Consider the following 24,187-nt stretch of genomic DNA (forward strand, 5'->3'; position numbering starts at 1 on the left):
GGAGATATATATACCCTTGATGAAAAAAATGAGAGAAATCATGCACCTAGTTATGATGCCTTTCTCAAGGTCTTGCCACCGAGTTGTAAAATGGGCTGTCCTGAAACGTAACTGGATACCTCCAAAATAACTGCTGATTATTTCCCTGATATGTTGGGGAATATGATAGCAGTCAAGGGCTGTGCGTATTTTCTCTTTCTTTCTCGCCCCTCTCTCCTTTGTTTCATAGAACAAACCAGAAAAATAATTCTTTGCTTCGCTTCAATGAAAACACTTAGAAAACGATTTGTAAAAAAAATTATTTTATTTTATAAATTCTATATTAAATTACAACAGTGTCAGTTCCGTTTTGATCGTACATTGTCGTATTTCCTTTTGCTGCGGTACCAAAGCATGTAGGGTATTCCAAGAGAAGGCAAGGTCATAATAGCAAATATCAGCCAATCAAGCTAAAAGAAAGCAAAAACAATATATAAATATATATATGTGTGTGTGTGTGTAAATATATAGGATGGTGAATATTTTTAGAAATTTCACCACCAGTGGCCTAGCATGTATAAAAAGTCAATAGACAACATATTTTGACAGATGCATGTCCTTTCTAATACCAGTCACTTTACATAATGTGTTTAGATTCATTTTAATCATAGCACCAGCCCCAGAGAAGTTGCCTTGTCTTTAGCAAAACTAAACAGTCTCTTTGCTCTATCTTTGTTCATTTCAAGCAATGACCGAAAGGGTGAATAGAAGGGCAAGTAATGAAGGAGAGAGAGAAAGAGAGAGAACTAGGGCAAGAGGATGCTAAAAGAGGGATTTGGTTGACTATTACACAGGTACATTAAGCTAAGGATGAACTATTAAGATTTTTGACTTTTTAGTTGAGTTTAAATGTACACTATTTTATTTTAACATAAATTTGGACCCTCAACAAAAAAGTCAAAAATCTTAATAGTTCATCCTTAACTTAATGTACCTGTGTAATCCCTCTTTTAGCATCCTCTTGCCCTAGTTCTCTCTCCTTCATTACTTGCCCTTCTATTCACCCTTTCAGTCATTGCTTGAAATGAACAGAGACAGAGCAAAGAGACTGTTTAGTTTTGCTAAGGACAAGGCAACTTCTCTGGGGCTGGTGCTATGATTAAAATGAATCCAAACACATTATGTAAAGTGACTGGTATTAGAAAGACATACATCTGTCAAAACTACCCTAGAAATGAGACATAGAAGCAGGATGCAGACCCCATTTCATCTAAGATGATGAAGGCCAAGATGTCCTGTCTGACTAATGACAGCATGGAAAGCGGATGTAAAATGATGATGAAGTGAGTTTTATTACTATTTCAAGACAATAATACAAAGTCTGCACTTGGCTGTGGACAGAAAACAGGATTAGAATTGGTAGTGAACCCTATGCTTTTTTCTTTGCCCTAGCCCATAATCCTTTTACAAAGCCTGAAATTTTGGGAAGGGGTGGGGCAATCAATTTGATCGACCCCAGTATGCAACTGGTACTTAATTTATTGACCCCAAAAGGATGAAAAGCAAAGTCGATCTCAGCGAAATTTGAACTCAGAACATAGCAACAGGCAAAATACTGCTAAGCACTTCACCTGGCCTGCTAATGTTTCTTATTTCTTTATTGCCCACAAGGAGCTAAATAAGGACAGACAAAGGGATTAAGTCAATTACATCGACCCCAGTGCATAACTGGTTCTTAATTTATCTACACCGAAAAGATGAAAGGCAAAATCGACCTCGGTGGAATTTGAATGCAGAATGTAAAGACAGACGAAATACCTATTTCTTTACTACCCACAAGGGGCTAAACACAGAGAAGACAAACAAGGACAAAGGGATTAAGTCAATTACATCGACCCCAGTGCATAACTGGTACTTAATTTATCGACCCCGAAAGGCTGAAAGGCAAAGTCGACCTCGGCAGAATTTGAACTCAGAATGTAACAGCAGACGAAATACCGCTGAGCATTTTGCCGGGTGTGCTAACGTTTCTACCAGCTCACCACCTGCTAATGTTTCTGCCAGCTCGCTACCTTTACCGTAGTTCATTATGCAATCACACAAGAGTTGCTAACTGGGTGCTTATGAAAATAATAGGTTGTGTGCTAGAAACTAGAGTTATTACACAACTTGTTAAAATACCTCTCTCCTTTACATAACAAGGATTCACTACCAACAAAACTTCTTTAAAAAAAAAGGTACTATTTTGTATATTCCTTACTTAGAATATGTGGTTAGTATCTAAAAAAAGTATCCCAAAAATTCAACATTAATATAGGCTTGTCATAAAAATCAACAAGCTTATTTTGTGCTTCAAAGTCTTAACCACATTTAATCAATAAAAAAGAAACATACCAAACTTTGTTTCTACACAAGTCTCTAAATATACTAATTGAAGGAGCCTTTGTATTGTCACATGATGTGTTAGAAACAGCAGCCAAACCTCTCTCAAAGCAGACCTCACCATCAATAAGGCATAAAACAATGTAGTCCTAGATATCCCCAAAATGTCAGGATGGATACAGCTGTGAATGGTTTTTATCTGCTCTGTCAAGGTTAGCCTGGAGCTGAACGACAACAGGAAAACTTCCCTAACAGATATATGATCAATCCCAACAGCTGCATTTATTTGTCATAAATCCAACATGTGTGTTTTGATACTAGTAAGAGAGAACAATTAACAACTCTTTATCAAACCCAGCACACCAAAAACTTATTCACACCACCGCAAAGCATTTCATCTCAATCCTGTCTTCTTTCTGCCGCCTAAAACCTCATCTCCCAATTCTCTCTCTCGCTATGTGGTGTCGGTTCTCCCTCTGTTTTCACTGTCTCTCTCTCTCTCTCTCTCTCTCGGTATATATCTCTCCTTCACTCGCTTCCGCAGGATGAAAAAAAAAAACATCAGCTAAGTTCCCGACCTGTTTCCTCTTTTCATTGTTTTTGCAAGCCTTATTATTATTGTATCCCCATCTAATAGCGTTATCGTTGTCTTTCGTCTCAAATGCTAGCTGAAGCATAAAAACTTTCACTCACAAAAACTTATTCACACCACCGCAAAGCATTTCATCTCAATCCTGTCTTCTTTCTGCCGCCTAAAACCTCATCTCCCAATTCTCTCTCTCGCTATGTGGTGTCGGTTCTCCCTCTGTTTTCACTGTCTCTCTCTCTCTCTCTCTCTCTATCTCTCTCTCTCTCTCTCTCTCGGTATATATCTCACCTTCACTCGCTTCCGCGGGATGAAAAAAAAAAACATCAGCTAAGTTCCCGACCTGTTTCCTCTTTTCATTGTTTTTGCAAGCCTTATTATATTGTATCCCCATCTAATAGCGTTATCGTTGTCTTTCGTCTCAAATGCTAGCTGAAGCATAAAAACTTTCACTCACAAAAACTTATTCACACCACCGCAAAGCATTTCATCCAATCCTGTCTTCTTTCTTCTGCCGCCTAAAACCTCATCTCCCAATTCTCTCTCTCGCTATGTGGTGTCGGTTCTCCCTCTGTTTTCACTGTCTCTCTCTCTCTCTCTCTCTCTCTCTCTCTCTCTCTCTTCTCTCTCTCTCTCTCGGTATATATCTCACCTTCACTCGCTTCCGCGGGATGAAAAAAAAAAACATCAGCTAAGTTCCCGACCTGTTTCCTCTTTTCATTGTTTTTGCAAGCCTTATTATTATTGTATCCCCATCTAATAGCGTTATCGTTGTCTTTCGTCTCAAATGCTAGCTGAAGCATAAAAACTTTCACTCACAAAAACTTATTCACACCACCGCAAAGCATTTCATCTCAATCCTGTCTTCTTTCTGCCGCCTAAAACCTCATCTCCCAATGCGCGGTGCGCCAGCCCTCCCACCCCCACCACCAATACCGGATATCTCTATATTTTGCTCCATCTATACCGGATGTCGCTTCTCCCACCACCATTATAGGTGTCTACTCTTCGAACCCCCCTCTTCAATACGCTATTTCACCATGCATTACCCCTCTCTCGATATCCTACATTCTACTTGCCTAGAACCTGTCATCATTTCTCTGAACCACCCCTCCCCACTGGTGCTCCCCTATATTTCTGCACCCCCCCCACACATAAAAAGCACCATCCGAACGTGGCCGATGCCAGACCCCTCTGGCACCTGTGCAGGTGGCACGTAAAAAGCACCCACTACACTCGCGGAGTGGTTAGCGTTAGGAAGGGCATCCAGCTGTAGAAACACTGCCAGACTAGACTGGAGCCTGGGGCAGTCCCGAGCTCCCCAGACCCCGGTCGAAACCGTCCAACCCGTGCTAGCGCGGAAAACGGACGTTAAACGATGATGATGATGATTGTGCTATGGAACAGGAACTTCAGTATGAAAAACATTTTATTAAAAGCACAATAGCTCAGAATCTGTGTCAAAGTACTCACAATATACAGTAGCCACTTAAAACTATTGTAAATTTCTACTAATTGCCAACTTATAAGTGGATGTTTTGTATTGCTTTTTTTACAGATGAAGCATTGTCCCAGTTGGTGTCATTTCCATACTTCATCGTCATCATCATTGTTTAACATCTGTTTTCCATGCTAGCATGGGCTGGATGGTTCAACCAGGGTTTGGGAAGCCAGGTGGCTGAACCAGGCTCCAGTCTGAAATGGCAGTGTTTCTACAGCTGGATGCCCTTCCTAACGCCAACCACTCCGTGAGTGTAGTGGGTGCTTTTTACGTGCCACAGGCACAGGTGCCTCATTATATTTTGTAGTTGTGATTGTGAATGAGAGGGGATGATGTAAGACGACCACCAAAAATGGCCGTGCAAAAGTTTTCGGCCACCTCACATAAACCAATTAAGATACAGTGTTTTAAAATAGAAAAATGTCTATAATGAAAATTTATTACAGCTCTTCAAAATTGCAATGGATTCTTCTGACAAACTCTTCTCTTTAGCTCTGTCCACATTTGCTCGATGATATTTAAGTCAGGGCTCTGAACTGGCCAATCTTTCAATATGGTAACACCTTCATCAGCCAGACTCTGTTGTGTAGCACTCAGTCTGTGACATGGAGCTCAATCATGCTGAAAAATCTCACCTTCATCCAAGTCTGGTATCAAATTGTCCTCCAACAACTGAATGTATTGGGTACTATACAAGTTACCATCAATTTTAACCAACTTTCTTGAACCATCACTTTTTTATGTATCCCCAAAACATCAGACTCTTACCCACCAAACTTCACTGCTTTCGTTGTGTAACATGGGTCATTTTGCTTTCCTGGAGGCCTTCTGATAAATTCTCGCTTATTAGAAAGGCTTAATCTTAAAATTAGATAATAAGGTTTAACCTAATCAATAAGAGATTAATGATAGATGAATGAATGTACACAACTAATCCCAATGTAAAAATTCTTTCATCAAAATTCCATGTTAATTTATATTCCAATCACCAGGTTAATTAATAAGTTATTTTAATTCATTTGCGTGACACCAGTATCTGCCACAACTGTGATTTTGCTCAACCTAATGGGTCTTCTTTTCAAGCATGAAACTACTAAAGGTCTTGGTTATTGCCTCTGTGAGGCCCAAAACTCGAAAGGAACTCAGCTACTTTGCCTACATCAGGCCCAATGCTCAAAAGGAACTCAGCTAGTTTGCTTCTATATATTTTTAAATCAATTGAAATTAAGGTACTATATTTCAAATGAAATATGGTAACAAAAGAGTTAAATTTACCCAGTACTTGACTGATACTTTGTTTTATCTGCACAGAAGGATGAAATGCAAAGCTAACCATAGCAAGATTTGAACTCAGAACATAAAAGGCCAGAACCAAATTTAATAAAACATTTTGTCTGACATTCTAATAATTCTGGTAATTCTATCAAGTCTTTTTCAAATAAACACACACACACAGAAGCACAGGCCTGAACATACAGAATAGAGCATCAATATGCTTGAATGATTGTAACTAGGTTATATGGGGGTTTGTGCAGCCAGTGGGATTTATCCTCACCCCATCTAAATGCCTATTCCTACGCCACTGAAAATACACATATATACAGCAGTAGTTGCATCATCATCATTCGTAATTGTACTAACAACTATTTTCCCATGGCAGTATCAGGTGAAAAGATCTATCACAGTGAGTGATTCTCAACTGGGGTTCATATGACCCCTGAGGGTCTGTATAAGATTTTGGGGGTCTACACAACAAAATAGTAAATTGGGGATCCACAATAGTATTTTAAGGGCCCCCGAAAAAATTTTGCTTTATATGTATTGGTATGTATTACAAGAAACAACTAGGTTTTTTCCTCTAACATTTTACATAGTTTAACCTACACAAGTTAATGTGTGACAAACAGGAATTTTAAAAGAAGTTTCTATAACATTAAATAGCTCTGGGGGTCCACCAGAATAAAATAATAACCAAAGGGGTCCATAGATAAAAAAAATGGTTGAGAACTCTTGATCTATCATAAAGCATATTACCAAGTATCGTTTCCACTATGCAACACAGTATCTTAAGACTGCATTTCTTCACAGGCAACACAGCAGTTTATCATCACCCAATACTCAGTCTTCAGGTATATGACACTGCCATACCAGCTCAGTTGTCTCCCTTGCACATTTTGGTTGCTTTGCTTCCCAAATTTCTCTTCCGCTTTTTTTGTGTATGCTAACATTGCACATCCAACAAATAATGCTAGTAGTATTTTTCTCCAGCTTCAAAAAATACTGTACATCATTCAACGCTCAAGCCTTACAACCCTGTAGCTAATACTTCTCTTGCTTCAAAGAATCTGTCTTTCACACAGAGGGAGAAATCTATTGTTGCTAACACAGGAACAGATCCCTAAACTTTCTCTATCCTCATTCTGCTACATCTACTTCCAACACTGATTAAATTACTGAAGTAATAGAAAATGCAAAGAACATAAAGTAAATTTCCTTAGCAAACTATAAGTATAATTTTATGAGTTCCCTTACTTTAATAATTCTTTCACCTCTGAAGTTTCGGGTTCATTGTCAGCTTGCCAGAGATCCAACTGCACCTTTTCTGTATTTACTGCTTACAATGCTGAGGACTTGGATTACATATCAGAATCTCTTACTCTTTTACTCGCTTCAGTCATGTGACTGTGGCCATACTGGAGCAGCGCCAGTCAAGCAAATCGACCACAGGACTTATTCTTTGTAAACTTAGTACTTATTCTATCGGTCTCTTTCGCCGAACAACTAAGCTACAAGGACATAAACACACCAGCAATGGTTGTCAGGCGATGTTGGGGCCCCAAACACAGACACACACATATATATATATATATATATATATATATATATATATATATACGATGGGCTTTTTCCAGTTTCCGTCTACCAAATCCACTCACAAGGCTATAGTAGAAGATACTCGCCCAAGATGCCACGCAGTGGGACTGAACCCGGAAACATGTGGTTCATAAGCAAGCTACTTACCACACAACCTCTCCTATGCCTACATGATAAGTTCTTACCAACTCCCTTTCTACATACTACCCCAGCTCACTTGCCATGCACCATTAAAATTTTGTATTCTCTCCGACTCAACTGTCAAACGGATCTTTGCTATGTTAACCAGCAAACCTTTGGATTCGAAACCATTCTTCTAAGTCTGGAACTTTCTCTGCAATTCTTCAACAGATTCTGATATGTAACCCAAGTCCTAAGCATTTGAGAATTCCCAAGAGTAACTCATATTGAACTGCTATGTGACTGCCTCAACAAGTATAGGAGAAAGGGTGCAAACAGGGCAGTTACACTTACCACATGCGGCGAGAATCTTCTTTCAAATTCTTTTTGATTTATAATTCCACCTTCTCCTGGAGCGCTGGTATAACCAATCTACAAGCAAAAGGTTACATTAGTCTGTAGTAGTGAGTGATCAACATATTTCCTTTAACAAGTCTTTTGGTATTATTTTGCAAAAAAAAAAAAATTCTTTTAAATATTGTAATATTTGTTCTTTCTTACAAAATAAAAGAAAAACAAATAAAATGTTCTTCAATCAGAAATCTCTTTATTATAACTAATTATTCATTTCAATAACTTCAACCACTTATTCCTGGGAGGGTCATGGGGGCAAAGTCCTCAAGCATACCTTCCATCAAGTCCTGTCAGAAGCACCCATTTCCAACTGATCCAGCTGGATCTTCAAGTGAAACTGACTGAGCTCATGGATGTTATCCAACTCTCTTACTCGTGGACAACAGCTGGGTCTCCTGCTAGTTGATTTTGCCTGTAAAACCTTCTGGGATATTCTTACCACATGCCCCAACATTTTTTTATTCTTATAAATGATGCTGAGTTGAAACCATTCAATGTTGGTGTTGGACTCTGCCAAGAGTGTGTACTGTTACCTCTCATGTTCAAAATCTTTATGGACAGAATTAACATGTACAGCCAGGATGGAAGTGGTATCGAGACAAGAGGGCGTAGGATCAGTCTTATAGGTGTCTACTCTTCGAACCCCTCTTCAATACGCTATTTCACCATGCATTACCCCTCTCTTGATATCCTACGTTCTACTTGCCTAGAACCTGTCATCATTTCTCTGAACCACCCCTCCCCACTGGTGCTCCCCTATATTTCTGCACACCCCCCCCATATAAAAAGCACCATCCGAACGTGGCCGATGCCAGACCCCTCTGGCACCTGTGCAGGTGGCACGTAAAAAACACCCACTACACTCGCGGAGTGGTTGGCGTTAGGAAGGGCATCCAGCTGTAGAAACACTGCCAGACTAGACTGGAGCCTGGGGCAGTCCCTAGCTCCCCAGACCCCGGTCGAAACCGTCCAACCCGTGCTAGCGCGGAAAACGGACGTTAAACGATGATGATGATGATGATGCTACTATTCAACTCGTCAAAAAGTGATTTCTAACATGCACTCAATAGGTTTGCTGCCAAGCACTTTTCAGCAGGAATGAAAATCAGTGACATGAAGATTGAGACACTCGTCCTCTCAAGGAGGCTTGTGCAATGCCCTCTACATGTGAGTAGCATTTCACTGAAGCAAATGCAAAAAGTTCGAGCATCTTAGCTAATCTGAAATTTGAGAGGAGAAGGTTAGTTGATTGCATCAACCCCAGGACTTGGTCGGTGCTTATTTTATCGACCCTGAAAGGATGAAAGACAAAGTCAACTTCACTGAAACTTGAACTCAGAATGTAAAACCAGAAGAAATGCTACTAAACACTTCATCTGGCACGCAAACGATTCTGCCAGCTTGCCACTTTCTTACCATCAAATTAATTGTCAACAGATGAAATTTAAAAAGAACTAAGAATCCATTTACAATGTAAAGTGCTAACATGAAAACTTAACGATTCCAATAGTTCAGATATCAAATGTCTAAAACAAGAGAATTTTCTGATTACACACGATAATAGTAGTTGTTTTTTAAAGATGGTATTTAAAAATACATGATGTGTTTCAAGGTGGAGGTGAATTTCTTAGAAAAATATACACACCATTCTTTCTTCAGCATCATCTTTTGGAAGATATGTCAACTGTGCAGCAGTGAAATTGAAAAATCCAAACTTTAGAGGTTTCATAACGACCGCATGTGTAACATTGCTCTTACTGAGGTAATTGTCAAGGAAAAAATATCAAATAGAAAGGGCAAAAATAGACAGACACACATGAAAACAATCTTTCGAAATTAAACTGAAACAAAGTTGAAAAGTAGTCACAGATTTAAAGACAAAACAACAGTCTATGTAAGAATTTGTTCATATTATCGTAAATCACGAGAATCCTTATTAGTTTCCAGCTAGTACACTGCTCCATTACAAAGTGTTTTTACCTTTCTTATTAACTGCCTTTCCACTGGAGAAAAACAGTTTACCACCTCGCAAAGTGTGGAGGCACATGGCCTAGTGGTTAGAGCAGCGGACTCGCGGTCGATGGATCACAGGTTCGAATCTCAGACCGGGCGATGTGTGTGTTTATGAGTGAGACATCTAAGCTCCACGCGACTCCGGCAGAAGGTAATGGTGAAGCTTCTGCTGAGTCTTTCGCCACAACTTTCTCTTCTTTCCTCCTGCATCTTGCAGCTCACCCGCGACGGACCGGCGTCCCGTCCAGGTGAGGAACCTATACGCCAAGGAAACTGGGAAACTGGTCCTTATGAGCCAGGCATGGCTCGAGAAGGAACAAACAAACCTTGCAAAGAGCACAGAACTACGCGATTCTTAGTATATGTAGGTATGGAAAGTGTTCGTTCAAGGGAGGTAACTATTTTAAAGGCGTCTACGTAAACGGAATAAAATTGTTAGACGCTGGTCTCACAGGCTCCGACAAAAATAAAAGTAATGACGCTTAATGTTTAGAGCTTAAGATAATTTGTATCCTATTCACAATGACTTAAATACATATTATATAATCATAATAATATTGGCGTTAGAGTTTGCTGCTATAAATAGTCAAAGTATCCTGTAATACGTCAACAAGCGAGCATGGTAAGGTAGACGGTTGATAAATACATTATCTCTGGAATTACTGCATGAAGTCAAGCCCTTCACGTAACTTTTCAATAGCTTAATTACTTTCATTGGAGATTAAATTATACCATAACAATAGTCAAATCTCTAGAGCAATATCATATTTATCACATACAGCGATAAGATAAACCTAGAGACCCCCAGGACTTATTCTTTGTAAGCCTAGTCTCTTTTGCCGAACCGCTAAGTTACGGGGGCGTAAACACACCAGCATCGGTTGTCAAGAGATGTTGGAGGGACAAACACAGACACACACATACATATATATATATATATATATATATACACATATATACGACGGACTTCTTTCGATTTCTGTCAACCAAATCCACACAGACGCTTGCCCAAGATGCCACACAGTGGGACTGAACCCGGAATCATGTGGTTTGTAAGCAAGCTACTTACCACACAGCCACTCCTACGTCTATAACTTGACAAAAACATTTCTATAATAAACGGTTGGTTTTTTTCCATAAGAAACGCCAGATAAGTGCACACCTGAGGTTTGGTGGTAGGCAATGAGTAAAGGACTCCTATTCTCTCTCTCTCTCACACACACACACACATAAAGTGCGAGAGAAAGAGAGAAAGTAAATGACAAAGGAGTTACAGAAATTAAACAGATGAGAAATTTCATTTATTACCTCTGCCTTTGCTAAGGCAGAGGTATTGTTTTCAGTCATGTTTGTTTGTCCGTGGACAAGATATCTCAAGAACCGCAGAATGGATTCGGATGAAACTTACAGGGATGTTTGGCCTTGTGACTGTCACAAACTGATTAGATTTTGGGATCGATCCGGTACCGGACAAGGATTCTGGATTATTTTTCCGGTATTTTTACTTAATTTTTGAGAGCGGTCAAATTCATTTTTAGTATTCTCATTTGTGGGAGCAGTTGAGATTATTTCAGATATTCTCATTTTAAAAATTGTCTCTGGCTAATTGTTGAGAGAACGTTAGTGTTGCCTTGGCAGAGGTTTGCACTCTCTCAGTGCTCATTTAATTATACATTAAGGTCATTTTTTTTATCTTCAACTTGTTTCAGTTATTGGAAGACAGCCATGCTGGGGCAAACACCATGAAAGGCTTAGTCAAACAAATCAAGCCCAATACTTTAACATCTGGTTCTTATTCTATCAGCCTCTTTTGCCAAAACACTAAGTTACAAGGACCTAACACTTTAGCATTCAGATTATTCTCTGTCAAATGTGATATTTATTTATACACATGGATTTAAGTTAATCAAGCATTATCTTGTAGCTTCGAAAGCACCATTCAAATGTTGGGTCTCTCAGACACAGTGACAAGTGATCGAGACCTTTGGCAATATACCAGGCGGCAAGCTGGCAGAAACGTTAGCACGCCGAGCGAAATGCTTGGCAGTATTTAGACTGTCTTTACGTTCTGAGTTCAAATTCCGCCAAGGTCAACTTTGCCTTTCATCCTTTCAGGATCAATAAATTAAGTACCAGTTGTGTACTGGGATCAATCTAATCGACTGGCTCCCCACTCCCCAAAAATTTTGGGCGCTGTAGAAAAGAATATATTAAAGGTGGTGAGCTGGCAGAATCGTTAACACGCCAGGCAAAATGCTTAGTGGTATTTTATTATTATTGTATATATAACATGATGCAAACGTGTAGCTTTTTTGTGCATTTTGTTTGCAGAAAATAAAGAAATAACAGTAATAACATTTAATAAATGTTGCTTACTGCAAGTTATGGATGATTCTTTTATGACTTCATTGCTTTCAGGCTTAGCTTAAGGTATTTTCTCACACGACATCACAAAATGCGTCTGAATAAACATTGCTGGACAACAAATAGATTCTTGGACATTGCTTAGAAGATAATTTTCATTTTTAACCTAGTATATAGTACGCACTAGGGATTTTGACCTTTAAATTTTGGGGTAAAAATGCGGATTATACTCGAGGATTTACAGTATTTGTCATATGACAAGTAACACTAGTTGCTTTAACAGTAAATAAAGGATAACAATACAAAAACATATCAGCCCTTTCAGGGCTGGTTCATGAGTGTTATTGCAAAAAGATACGGAGCAATTCTGTCCCACTGAACTTCAAGGAAACCTTGCACGAGACTGAAGTCACTTGCTGGGAATCCTTCTTCCTTCAGTTTCACATCTGTAGCAGTACTGCAAGTAGCATGAAAATAAAGATTTGCATTATTAGGTGATTCAACAGACATTTATTAAAAAATTTACAAGACATCAATTAAGCATGCAACATTTTTAATCTATTTTATTAAATATTTTAACTCTCCTTCCACATGTATATACAGGGTGGCCCAAAAGTAGGTTTACAGTTATCAAGTAGGCACTTTAAATTTCCTTTAAAACATTTTATTACATTTAAATTTCTATCTTGCAAGTAACTAAATTAGCATGCAATAATGGTTTCTAAACTGTTAATATATGAATGCAAAAGAGATAGATGAATAACTGTAAACCTACTTTTGGGCCACTCTGTGTGTATATATATATATATATATATCACTTTGATCACTTTGACCGACCAGTCCGTCAGGCGTCCATTTGACACCACTGGTCACAGCACGCTGTCCACTCCTCTATATATACACACTCACACATACATACATATACACACATATGTGTATATATTTATAATAAGTTATATATAAAAACAATTTAACATTAAACTGAAGGGTTATGCAACACTTTTAGTAGAGTCCATATTAATACAGCACTCAGTTCAGGAATTGAAACTGCAATCTTGCAATCAAAAGTGCAACACCCCAGCCACTAGGCCATGTGCCTTCACATATATAAATGTACCTTAAACATAATTCCCAAGACAAATCCACATAACAGAGTACATAAATATTCGATACAAGATAGTTTTCAATGTGCTTTTATCTATACAATATTTTCATTCCCAGTCTATCTCATTCATTGTTTACAATGTTCTCTCTCTCACACACACACACACACTCCAGGTTTGATTTCTAGAATCTACTGGCTCGATTTTTTCATGGTCAACTTTGTTGGTTGCTCCAGGGTAGGTAGTTTGCAAGACTTGGTCTATGATACAAACCAGAAAACAAGGAATGTAATTTACCTAGAAGCTCTTACATAATTTCCTTCAACATATGTGGTAGAATTTTGTACTTTCCTTTATTATTATTATTATTATTTATATTATGAATTCAGAATTGATTTCTCAATTAAAGAATAAATTGTATCCCAATTGAAGAATAAATTGAATTTAGAATAACAAATTTCTATACAACATATTTTGCTTTTTTCTTCCAATATGTAAGGAAAAATTTCATTCCCAGACAATGCCAGGACCCTCTGCTAGTATATATCTATATGTGTCTGTGTATGTGTGTATGTATGTATGTATGTGTGTGTAATTACTCAATCACTCAGGTTCATAATAACCTAAGTAAATAAATTACACAGTTTCTACTGAGTTGATCACATGATAATTGTTGTCATAGAAACCATCCAGATATTCAACATGTACAACTGTTAATCCAGACATGCTTTTTTTCTTCCTCTCATCTACCTTCTCTCCTCATTCCTTTCTGTCAAACAGCAGAGGATTGAAACATGAAAGACTCTTCCATTTTTCTTGAGTGTCAAACTAATACACATAGTTTGTTGATCCCTCACCTGTCTCTGTCTTTTGCTTAATTTTGAACCATAGCTCGTAGTGTCGTCTGCCTAGTATCTGTGACCGAAGAGGAGATAACTACTTCGAAATGCTAGCATCTCACAGTCTAAGTAGATGGCGCTGTGAGCTGATCTAGGTGTATACACACCATTTGTCAGCAAAACATAGTGACAAAACATAGTAAATAGCTTGTTCCCAAGTTCAAACGTCCTTCAAGCATATTTGAACTGATAATAACATTACAATTTCACTTGTCACTGCTTAGTGTTCTGCCTTTGTAATATACAGGAGTGGCTGTGTGGTAAGTAACTTGCTTACCAACCACATGGCTCCAAGTTCAGTCCCACTGCATGGCACCTTGGGCAAGTGTCTTCTACTATAGCCTCGGACTGACCAAAGCCTTGTGAGTGGATTTGGTAGACAGAAACTGAAAGAAGACTGTCACGCATGCGTGTGTGTCCCCAACATCGCTTGACAACCGATGGTGTGTTTGCTTCCCCATAACTTAGCGGTTCAGCAAAAGAGGCCGATAGAATAAGTACTAGGCTTACATAGAATAAGTCCTGGGGGTCGATTTGCTCCACTAAAGGCAGTGCTCCAGCATGGCCACAGTCAAATGACTGAAACATTAGAAGTGTGAAAGAGTATATCCTCATTCACTAAATATTAAATCTGCAACATCCTTGTTATGTCTCATTGGATTCTAAAAGCAACTAAAAGATCTCAAATTTACAGGGCAGATGTACCTGTACTCAACTGGTACTACAGTTGATAAAGAGGAAGGCTGACTTTGGTGTGATTCGAACTCAAAACAGAAGCAAACCCAACTAAATGCTGGCAGCAATTTATAAATTTGCTAATAATATTCATTAAAATATCACATTGAAATGAAAAGCAATTTCCGGAAAGCTTAACTAAATCTTACATAAGTAAAAGAAAAAAAAATCACAAAAACCAAATCAATTTGGTGTAAACATCATTTATAAAGGTCAGTGTCATTGGTGTCATGTATAAACACATGTGGTTTTCTGCAGTGCTGACCTTTATACAAGATGTTTACACCAAATAAACTTGGTGTAAACATCATCTACGATAAAGGTCACAACTGGTGTTAAGATAAACACATTAAGTTTTCTTCAAAACAATAATTAATAGCAGACAGGGATTTTAAAGACAAAGACCTCAGCCAAAACTTAATGTAATATGAATGGGAATATGCAGTAGTGTTTATTTATTTAACCAGAACAGCATGAACAAAAGGTATTAAATGAGTGGACAAAAGGACAAAATGCCTCCATGTGGTCACTCAAAGTCCTAGAAATAGTAGCCAAATCCTCAAATCATACCCTGTTGTCTTCCACCCTTAAGTATTCACATTATTCTGCTAAATGTAATGCTTATTTATTCACAGTCACCATCATCATCATCGTTTAACATCCGTTTTCCATGCTAGCATGGGTTGGACGGTTCAACCGGGGTCTGGAAAGCCAGGAGGCTGCACCAGTCTCCAGTCTGGTCTGGTAGTGTTTCTACAGTTGGATGCCCTTCCTAACACCAACCACTCCATGAGTGTAGTGGATGCTTTTTACGTGCCAGGGAAGGCTGGCAATGGCCACAATTGGTTGGTGCTTTTTACGTGCCAACAGCACAGAAGCCAGTGAAGGCAGTGCTGGCATCAGCCATGTTTGGATGGTGCTTTTTACATACCACCGGCACGGGTATCACAACTACAATTTCCATTTGATTATCCACAGTGTCTTGAATTAATCATACATCATCTCATAGCTTTGAAATTTTGATGATATGATTGTAGACATTTAAAATGACACTGTAGGGTAGATGTGAGAGGTCAGATCTAGCTGGTTTACATTCTAAAGGGTTAAGAAAGGAAGGACACACTGCAGTTGTAGAAAAATGGAATGGCCCCAGTAGTTGAAATGCTTTTCATTTTATATACTAGCTCAGTCAAGGATAAAACAGTTTCAGAAAGCCAAATAAGCAACTTGCTTTCAGTTTATAATTGTAGCTGCTACATTTAGATTGCTAATATTTTTTAAGAAAAACAAGACAGTGAGCTGGCAGAAACGTAAGCATGCCAGGCGAAATGCATAGCAGTATTTCGTCTGTCTTTACGTTCTGAGTTCAAGTTCCGCCAAAGTCAACTTTGCCTTTCATCCTTTCGGCATCGATAAATTAAGTACCAGTTGTATACTGGGGTTGATCTAATCAACTGGGCCCCCTCCCCAAAAATTTCAGGCCTTGTGCCTAGAGTAGAAAAGAATATTTTTAAGAAAGACATCAATGTCACACAATGACATTTCATCTTGTCTGTAAATATGGAGACCAATGACAATAAGAAATCAATATTTTATGTACCTATAATGTTAGATGTGTGTGTGTGTATCTAAAAAAAAGTAAAGTTACCTTTTCGAGTCATACTGACTCATAAAGGGCTGGTTTCCTTTCAGTTTCCGTGGCATATAAATTCCCCACCAGGCAGGGATGCCGAACCGTTGCAGGATTACTCATTTTTGCCAGCTGAGTGGACTGGAGTCATGTGAAATGAAGAATACAACGCAAAACCCAATCCAAAAATCGAAACCACAATCTTACGAGCATGAGTCCAACACCCTAACCACTAAACCACATGCCTCCTCTATGTGTGTGTGTGTGTGTGTGTGTGTGTATGGATGTATGTATATATATATATATATATATAGGTTTAAGAGACAGAATCACCCTCAAGCATCATTGAACGACATTATCCATGATAGATACATGCTCTTTACTCTTTTACTGGTTTCAGTCATTTGACTGTCTCTTACCACACAGGAGTTAATTAGTCATCTTCATTAGCTTACAACTGTTTCAACCATAAGAAGCAGTGCACTGAGAGCTGAGTGCTTGTGCAACATCCTATTACTTCCTCAGAGCCATCAAAAAGTGTAAGCATACTGAGTTCTAACATCGTTTAAATAACAGAAGAATATAAACAAAAACAAGTGCACATAAAAATTAAGCAATAACAGAATAAAAGAACTAATATGTTCATAATACTTACGCTTCCCCAACATTGAAGATCCTGTATTCTACAGTTACATCTTTTCCTTCAACCAAATATTGATTCATAACATTCTTAGATGCTAACAATCTGGCAATTTTCTCATCTTCTGCTCCCAACGTCAGGGCAAACAGACACAAGAAACTTAAGGAAACACTCAGTAAGGACAGAGAATTCATCATCTGAAAATTACACAAATAACTGAGGTGAAATAACGTTGAAACATAAGTTTGTTATATTTAAAAAATATTTTTTTAAATGTCAAAGAAAAGAATTGCAAAACAGATTCTTCAGCAGGAGACGAGATGGTGGAATAATATCCATAGTCTAAACTGGTCATATTTATGAATTCAGTCAGAAAGTGTAATGACAGGTGCTTCTAAGTAAGACCCTATGGAGGTGCTTGAGAACTCTACCCCAACAACTCTTTCAGGAATAATAAATAGGAGATAGAGGGAGGGATTAAAAAATATAATTCAAATAAATTCAAATTTGGAGAAATGTCAAACATTATATAATGTAACAAGAAAATTGTTCTTATCTACCAAATCCATTTACAAGGCTTTGGTCAACCCAAGGCTATAGCAGAAGCCACTTGCTCAAGGTGCTACAGTGGGACTGAACTCAGAACCATGTGGCTGGAAACAAACTTCTTACCACAGAGCCACACTTAATGTAATTGTTGCAGGGTATTACTCTTTTACTTGTTTCACTCATTTGACAGCAGCCATGCTGGAGAACCACCTTTAGTCAAGCAAATTGACCCTAGGACTTATTCTTTGTAAGCCTAGTACTTATTCTATTGGTCTCTTTTGCTGAACCGCTAAGTTACAGGGATGTAAACACACCAGCATCGGTTGTCAAGCGATGTTGGGGGGACAAACACAGACACACGAACATATATACAAACACATACATATATATACATATATACAACGGGTTTCTTTCAGTTTCCGTCTACTAAATCCACTCACAAGGCTTTGGTCAAGGCTATAGTAGAAGACACTTGCCCAAGGTGCCATGCTGTGGGACTGAACCCGGAACCATGTGGTTGGTAAACAAGCTACTTACCACACAGCCACTTCTGCCTATTAATGAGAAACAAATAACAAATTCAATGACAGTCCCAAAAAGCATCATATCTGAGGAAGAATTCAACAGAAATTTTAGTAGTGGATCTGTAATTTGCACAAAAGCTGAGAAAAGAAGAATGGGATGTGTCTAATGTATTTATATGCATAGCTTAAGCATCAACAAGTTCAGAGAAGCAGAGATTATTACAATAGCTGTAGGAGAAACAACCATGTCACCTCACCTGTCTTAGAGGGTCTGAAAAGTCTATGGTCATTCCACACCAAACCTACAGAAAGGTGAGCAGGGTTCAGAGAATGTTTGGGAATGAAGGCTTGCCTATCAGGCTGATAGCTTTTTTTTTTTTTGATGCAGTATGGAATGCATCTCTCAACATAAATGCATGTGTAATGTAGCAGCCCTTATATTTCTAGTAATCCAGAGGGATTAATTTACAAAAACATTTCATGTCAACTGCAGCTTCAATTGTAAATAATTCTTAGTAACAGAAAATGTGTTTTATATCAAATGCATTTTTTGACAAATTTTTTTTTTTTAATATTATTTAGCTGAAAAAACTAGGGTATGACTTATAGATGGGGCAAGGCTGTACTTGAGAAGACCTGACAAGCCAAGTGAGATTGTAGTCATGGCTGATGCCAGTGTTGCATAACTGGCACGTAAAAATCACCCCTCAAACGTTGGGTGATATGCCGTGCTTGAGAAGACCTGTCGAGGCAAGTGAAAGTGTAGCTGTGGCCGATGCCAGTGCCATTTGACTGGCACGACTACTGTTGAGAAAAATAACTAATATCTTGGAGTATCTAATAAAACAATCTTCTGAATACAAGAATCTGCAACTCTAAGAGTCAAAAAGTTGTGACTAAGAATCCTATGAAAGGAACATAAATGTTTATTGAGAGTAATGAAAGGGAAAAAATAAGGTAAGATTTATTGCAGTCTACAACATTCACATTGTACAATATAGTTTTCAAAATAAGGCCTAAATAATTAAGGAGATATATTAGATGGCCAACAGTTAAAGAACATGGGGATAAAAAAATACATATTGGACTATTTTCTGATTATAATATTTCAGAAGGATTTGGATGGCAAATTAGTAGAGCACAAAGGAAAATGTTTTGTGGTATTTAGTTACATCTCTTTCAGTTCTGAATTAAAATCCTACCAAGATGAACTCCACTTTCTATTTTGCCAAAATCATCATTATTACCATCATTATAATTATGCATCCATTTTCCATGGTTTGAAATGAATAAAAAAAAAAGTTGCTAGTAATAAACATGGAATTACTTTGAGCATTTATACCTGTACCCAATAAATTAGTAATTCATTGCAGTACAGAATTTTGTCAATGAACAGGTCGCAGTCTCAAAGTGACGAAAATATTTTGACAAATTAAATTTAAATGTTGAAGTGAATCTAATGGATTTTGTGTGTTTCTTAAATGGCTTATAAACACCTTTCATGCTGCAATTGTTTTTGTTCCAGCACAAGATCTCAGATCAGGTCACTTGCTATGCAAGTACATCTCCGTAATCTTAGTAATTAATATTTCAGAGAAAATGGAAATTCCTTAAAAGTTGCTAAAGTATACTCAGTAATTATCGCTTTCTTTATTATATCCTTATGTAATGAATGCAACACAGGTAAAATCCCAATGAAAAAAATCCTACACAGTTCCAATATCCCAATTTTAACCATTTAAAATTTATCTCCCCTTAATTTAGGAGAGGCAGAACCCATGACTTTAGCTGATTCTCCCATACTGATCAGATTGACCTAACTTAGCTTGCATATTAGCATGAGTTGGTCCAAGGTTTGGTCTAAATGCTAACAACAAAGTGAACTCCTCTAAAGGCACTCAAGGATTAGATGGTGATCTTAAACCAAACACAGTAACCTCAAAATCTTTTTAGTCCTCTATAAAATAATATCATGGTCTGAATGAATAAGCTTTTGGATAATCAATTCAAGATCAAGTGTTCAAACTCATTGCTGACATTTCCTTCTGACTAAGAACAACACTTACTGCATTTGTGTATGAGTTCCACCCCTATTGTCATTATTTAACATTCGCTTTCCATGCTGGCATGGGTTGGATGGTTTGACTGAAAACTGGTGAGCTGGGGAGTTACACTAGGTTCCATTCTGGTTTGGCATGGTTTCTATGGCTGGATGCCCTTCCTAATGCCAACCACTCCAAGAGTGTAGTGGGTGCTTTATCATGCCACCGGCACAGGTGTCACTGACATGATACTGGCATTGGCCATGCGCTTGAACGGTGTTTTTTACATACCACCCACACTGGCATTGACCATGGCTATGATTTCACTTGGCTTAACAGGTGTTCTCAACATTTAAGGGGTGATTTTTACATGCCAGTTACACAACACTTGCATCAGCCATGACTACAATCTCACTTGGCTTGTTGTGTGTTTAAGACACTTGCTTTGCAATCACATAGTCCAGATTCAATCCCACTGCATGGAACCTTAGGCAAATATCTTCTACTATAGCCTCAGATTGCATAATACTTTGAGAGGAATAAATAAGATGGAAACTGTGCAGAAGCTTATATAAGGAGTATACATCAAGAGAAAACCAGACAGTATGTAGTTCTTATTTAGTGAAAGATTTTGATTATTAAAGTAGTTGTCTGGTTCCTTCAACAGAATAAAATAAACAGAAAGAATGCATTACTAATTTGGATGTCATTAAATTTTCTTTCCATTATCAAAACTACTAAATCTTATAGAGACAGAAGGAATTGCGAATACAAAATAAATGACAGAATATGCACTCTCTTTCCTCACATACTCTTTTCCTGTGTTCTTGCTTTGTTGCTTATACATAAACAACCTGATGGGATCATTACTATGTTGGGTTAACCAGCCATATTAGACCCAAGTATTTTACCTGTTTTCTGTTCAAACCCCACACACCTAACCAACAATGTCATACTAAAAATAAACAATCACATCACTGAAATCTCAAAACCATGTGAATAAATAAGCATTACGCTTGACATATTAATCTGAATGCTAGAAGGTTAAGCACCTCTCAATCACCTTCTTTCTTATGTTCTGAATATCTGCCCACTTATTAAGAAATAGGTTTTCATCTAACCATACTCAATCCCTCCTACATCATTTTATATTGCACTATATCTCTTCCATCAGGACACCTGTGTAACAGGAGACATGGCATTAAATCTGTCCATATACAGCTCTACCAACTAACATTTGTAAAAAGAGTAATTTGAAACATAGATATTGATGAAATAAATAAACTGCAAGTCAAAGTAATTAATTAAAGACCCTTGAAAATGGAACCCCAATATGGCTGCAGTGAATAACTGCACTCACGCCGAAGCACCACTTCGAAGGGTTTTTACAAACCAGTTAGAAAAAAGAACACTATTTACTCAAATACATTAGGGTTCCTGATTTTTACACCTAGTTCAACTTTCTCAAATCAGTACAATTAAGATGTTTAAAAGAAATAAACTGAATCCTATTCTCATGTATGAGTGATGGAAACAATGACGGACTCTCCCGTCAAAAATGATGCATGAGTGTTCAGGCAAATGACCTGTTTATAATGATCAAATGTATGTGCTGTACATAAGCTCACTCCCTTCTTCAAATCGACTTTACCTGAACAGATGCACAGTGTACCATGTGTCGGGTGCTGAAGTGATCACAGAGCAAGATGAAGTGTTTTGCTCAAGAACACAACGCACCACCTGGTCTAGGAATTGAAACCATGATCTCACAATCATAAATGCAACACCCTAACCACAAGGCTATGTGCCCTCACACACCACCATAGTATACCAGGGTAATAAAGAATGGTGGGGCTCAATACTATTTGTGCTTAAAGGTGTGCTGAACACAGCACTGTAAGCCTATTATGAAATTACTCAACATCCTTGTTGACAAAAAGCAAAATTAACCAAATCACCATCAAATAACACTCTACTGTTTTAAAAATGGAGGAACACATAAGGCAATGGTAGCTAATCCAATAGCATAAAAAGACAGGTTGATCACACCTGAAATAATTATGATCATAAGCCTGCTTGTTCAAGCATAACTTAGGCCAGGGGCCTCCAAACTTTTTAGACTATCGACCCCTTCATGGAATCCTTGACCCCCAGGCATGTACAAGAAAATAAATAAATTATAATAATAATTAAGTAGATGTGCATTTATTGACCCGTTGAATAGTCCTACCGACTCCAGGGGGTCAATATCAACCACTTTGGAGACCCCTGATTTAGGCCAAAGAACAACAATAGTTGATTGGTTAACCTACATACAGCCAGATGGATTGAGCAATTGTGCTAGACGTAACAGAATACTGCTATCTGGTAGTTCTGAATGTTTGTTAACAAATTTAAAAAACAGTTATACACTTATAATGATTATTTTGTCAAGTCAAACTTGTTTTCTCCCTTACATCTGCAAGTGAAGATAATTTGGTAAATTTTTACCGATAATTTTGTCCCGTGTTAGGCCTTAATTTTCAGATGGTGGAATATCTCCAAACCACGAGTTACCTGTTGATTTGCCATTATTGGATTCCTTTCTTGTTTTATGATTTGAGAAATAACAACAAAAATAAATGTGCAATATTGCGTTAAAAAATATATGGAATAGGAAATAATAATTTCGGGACCAAATGCCCAAAAATCTGTCACAGAACCTAGAAAAATATGTTGCAATATTTTACACACCGAAATAATTGGATAATATTTTTTGTAACTATATTCCCAAATGTTGAGTAAATCTAAAGTTTTACCATCAAACTTAGAAGGTATTGCCAATTTTTTTAGGTAATCGAATGATCGAAGCGTGTTTTTGTCCCTAAATTAACAAATTGATAAACATTTTTCAGTGAAAATATGTTCTCTACTTAAAAAGCTGTCTCAAAGGGCCCTACACCGTCAGCATTTTTGTTTGCAGTTCTTGAAAATTATTCGCGATTCGGTATCTATAGCTAAACACTGCGATTGATATTTTCACATGGAATAAATAGCGATTTACAACTGGCAAGAAATAACGATTATTTAGGTAAATCGGGGGGAAATTTGTCGAAAAGTAAAAAAATAATAACGAAAAATCGAATAATAATTTAACGAATCAGACGTTTTTACAAACGATAAAACTATTAATAATTATTTTCGTTAATTTGATGGAAAAACAATATCTTCTCATTAAATAGGAAGCCAGATATTGGTGTAGAATAGACCCAATGAATGAACATTTCAACTGAGAAACGTGCAATTCCGTTGATGATTTGAACCAATTAATTGAATAATAAATGCAGCCAAGTGGAAATACTGCTCTTTTATTATATCTCTGATTTCGTAGTAAAGCGGATTTTGTTTATGTTTACGAAGTTTAATAAACGTAAATCGTCGAAGATTAAACAGTTTATATTTACGAAGGACCATGAGACCTAAACGTTTGCCTGAGTTAAATGCCACGTAAGCATTAGCAACAACAATAACAGATGCGAGCTTAAGTTGACTGCAAGTATCGATATATCGCAGACGAAATTATGATAAATGATAGAATAACACCGATCCGGGTAATATAATATTGAAGAATTTAAACAATATGTTCGACAAAACTGATCAAATCTGTAAATATATGAGAAACACGAAGGAGGAGTGTCAATAAACTTACGATGACCGGTGTTGGCAGTGTGTAAAAGAACGTGGGATTGTGGGAACATTAATATTAACATTAACAAATATGTAATTTACTGCGATATTGAGTTAGGTTGGTTTATTTTTCGCAAATAAATTCTATAACACAGGTGTATAAAAT

The 24,187-nt window shown here is 37.6% G+C and overlaps 1 protein-coding gene and 1 long non-coding RNA gene across 4 annotated transcripts; both read right to left on the bottom strand.

The window, feature by feature from the left end:
- Positions 1-285: 285 nt before the first annotated feature.
- LOC115213000 (translocon-associated protein subunit beta) lies at positions 286-24,119 on the bottom strand. 3 transcript variants are annotated; one of them, XM_029781896.2, is made up of 6 exons: positions 24,044-24,119; positions 17,256-17,437; positions 12,592-12,690; positions 9,502-9,613; positions 7,797-7,874; positions 286-449 (listed from the first exon to the last, which is right to left on the bottom strand). In XM_029781896.2, the coding sequence occupies exons 2-6, from the start codon at positions 17,435-17,437 to the stop codon at positions 339-341; spliced, it is 582 nt and encodes a 193-aa protein (XP_029637756.1). In that variant the 5' UTR covers positions 24,044-24,119; the 3' UTR covers positions 286-338. The 3 variants fall into 3 exon arrangements, with proteins under 3 accessions (XP_029637756.1, XP_036359887.1, XP_029637757.2); XM_036503994.1 differs by lacking the exon at positions 24,044-24,119 and adding an exon at positions 23,826-23,864; XM_029781897.2 differs by lacking the exon at positions 24,044-24,119 and adding an exon at positions 18,327-18,407.
- On the bottom strand, positions 9,850-10,677 carry LOC118763954. The gene is made up of 2 exons (XR_004999724.1): positions 10,196-10,677; positions 9,850-9,881 (listed from the first exon to the last, which is right to left on the bottom strand). It is a non-coding gene; the product is annotated as an uncharacterized LOC118763954 (long non-coding RNA).
- Positions 24,120-24,187: the final 68 nt, after the last annotated feature.

Source organism: Octopus sinensis, linkage group LG6 (assembly GCF_006345805.1).
Source record: "Octopus sinensis linkage group LG6, ASM634580v1, whole genome shotgun sequence".
In the NCBI taxonomy this organism is placed as follows: Eukaryota; Metazoa; Mollusca; class Cephalopoda; order Octopoda; family Octopodidae; genus Octopus; species Octopus sinensis.

Coding starts and splice junctions, on each gene's coding strand:
- LOC115213000 (XM_029781897.2), bottom strand. CDS start 18,395: ATGATGCTTTTTGGGACTGTCATTGAATTTGTTATTTGTTTCTCATTA. Junction 9,614..12,591: donor CAGTGGGACAGAATTGCTCC/GTATCTTTTTGC, acceptor CAATTACCTCAG/TAAGAGCAATGTTACACATG. Junction 7,875..9,501: donor ATGATGCTGAAGAAAGAATG/GTGTGTATATTT, acceptor TTTTGCTTGTAG/ATTGGTTATACCAGCGCTCC.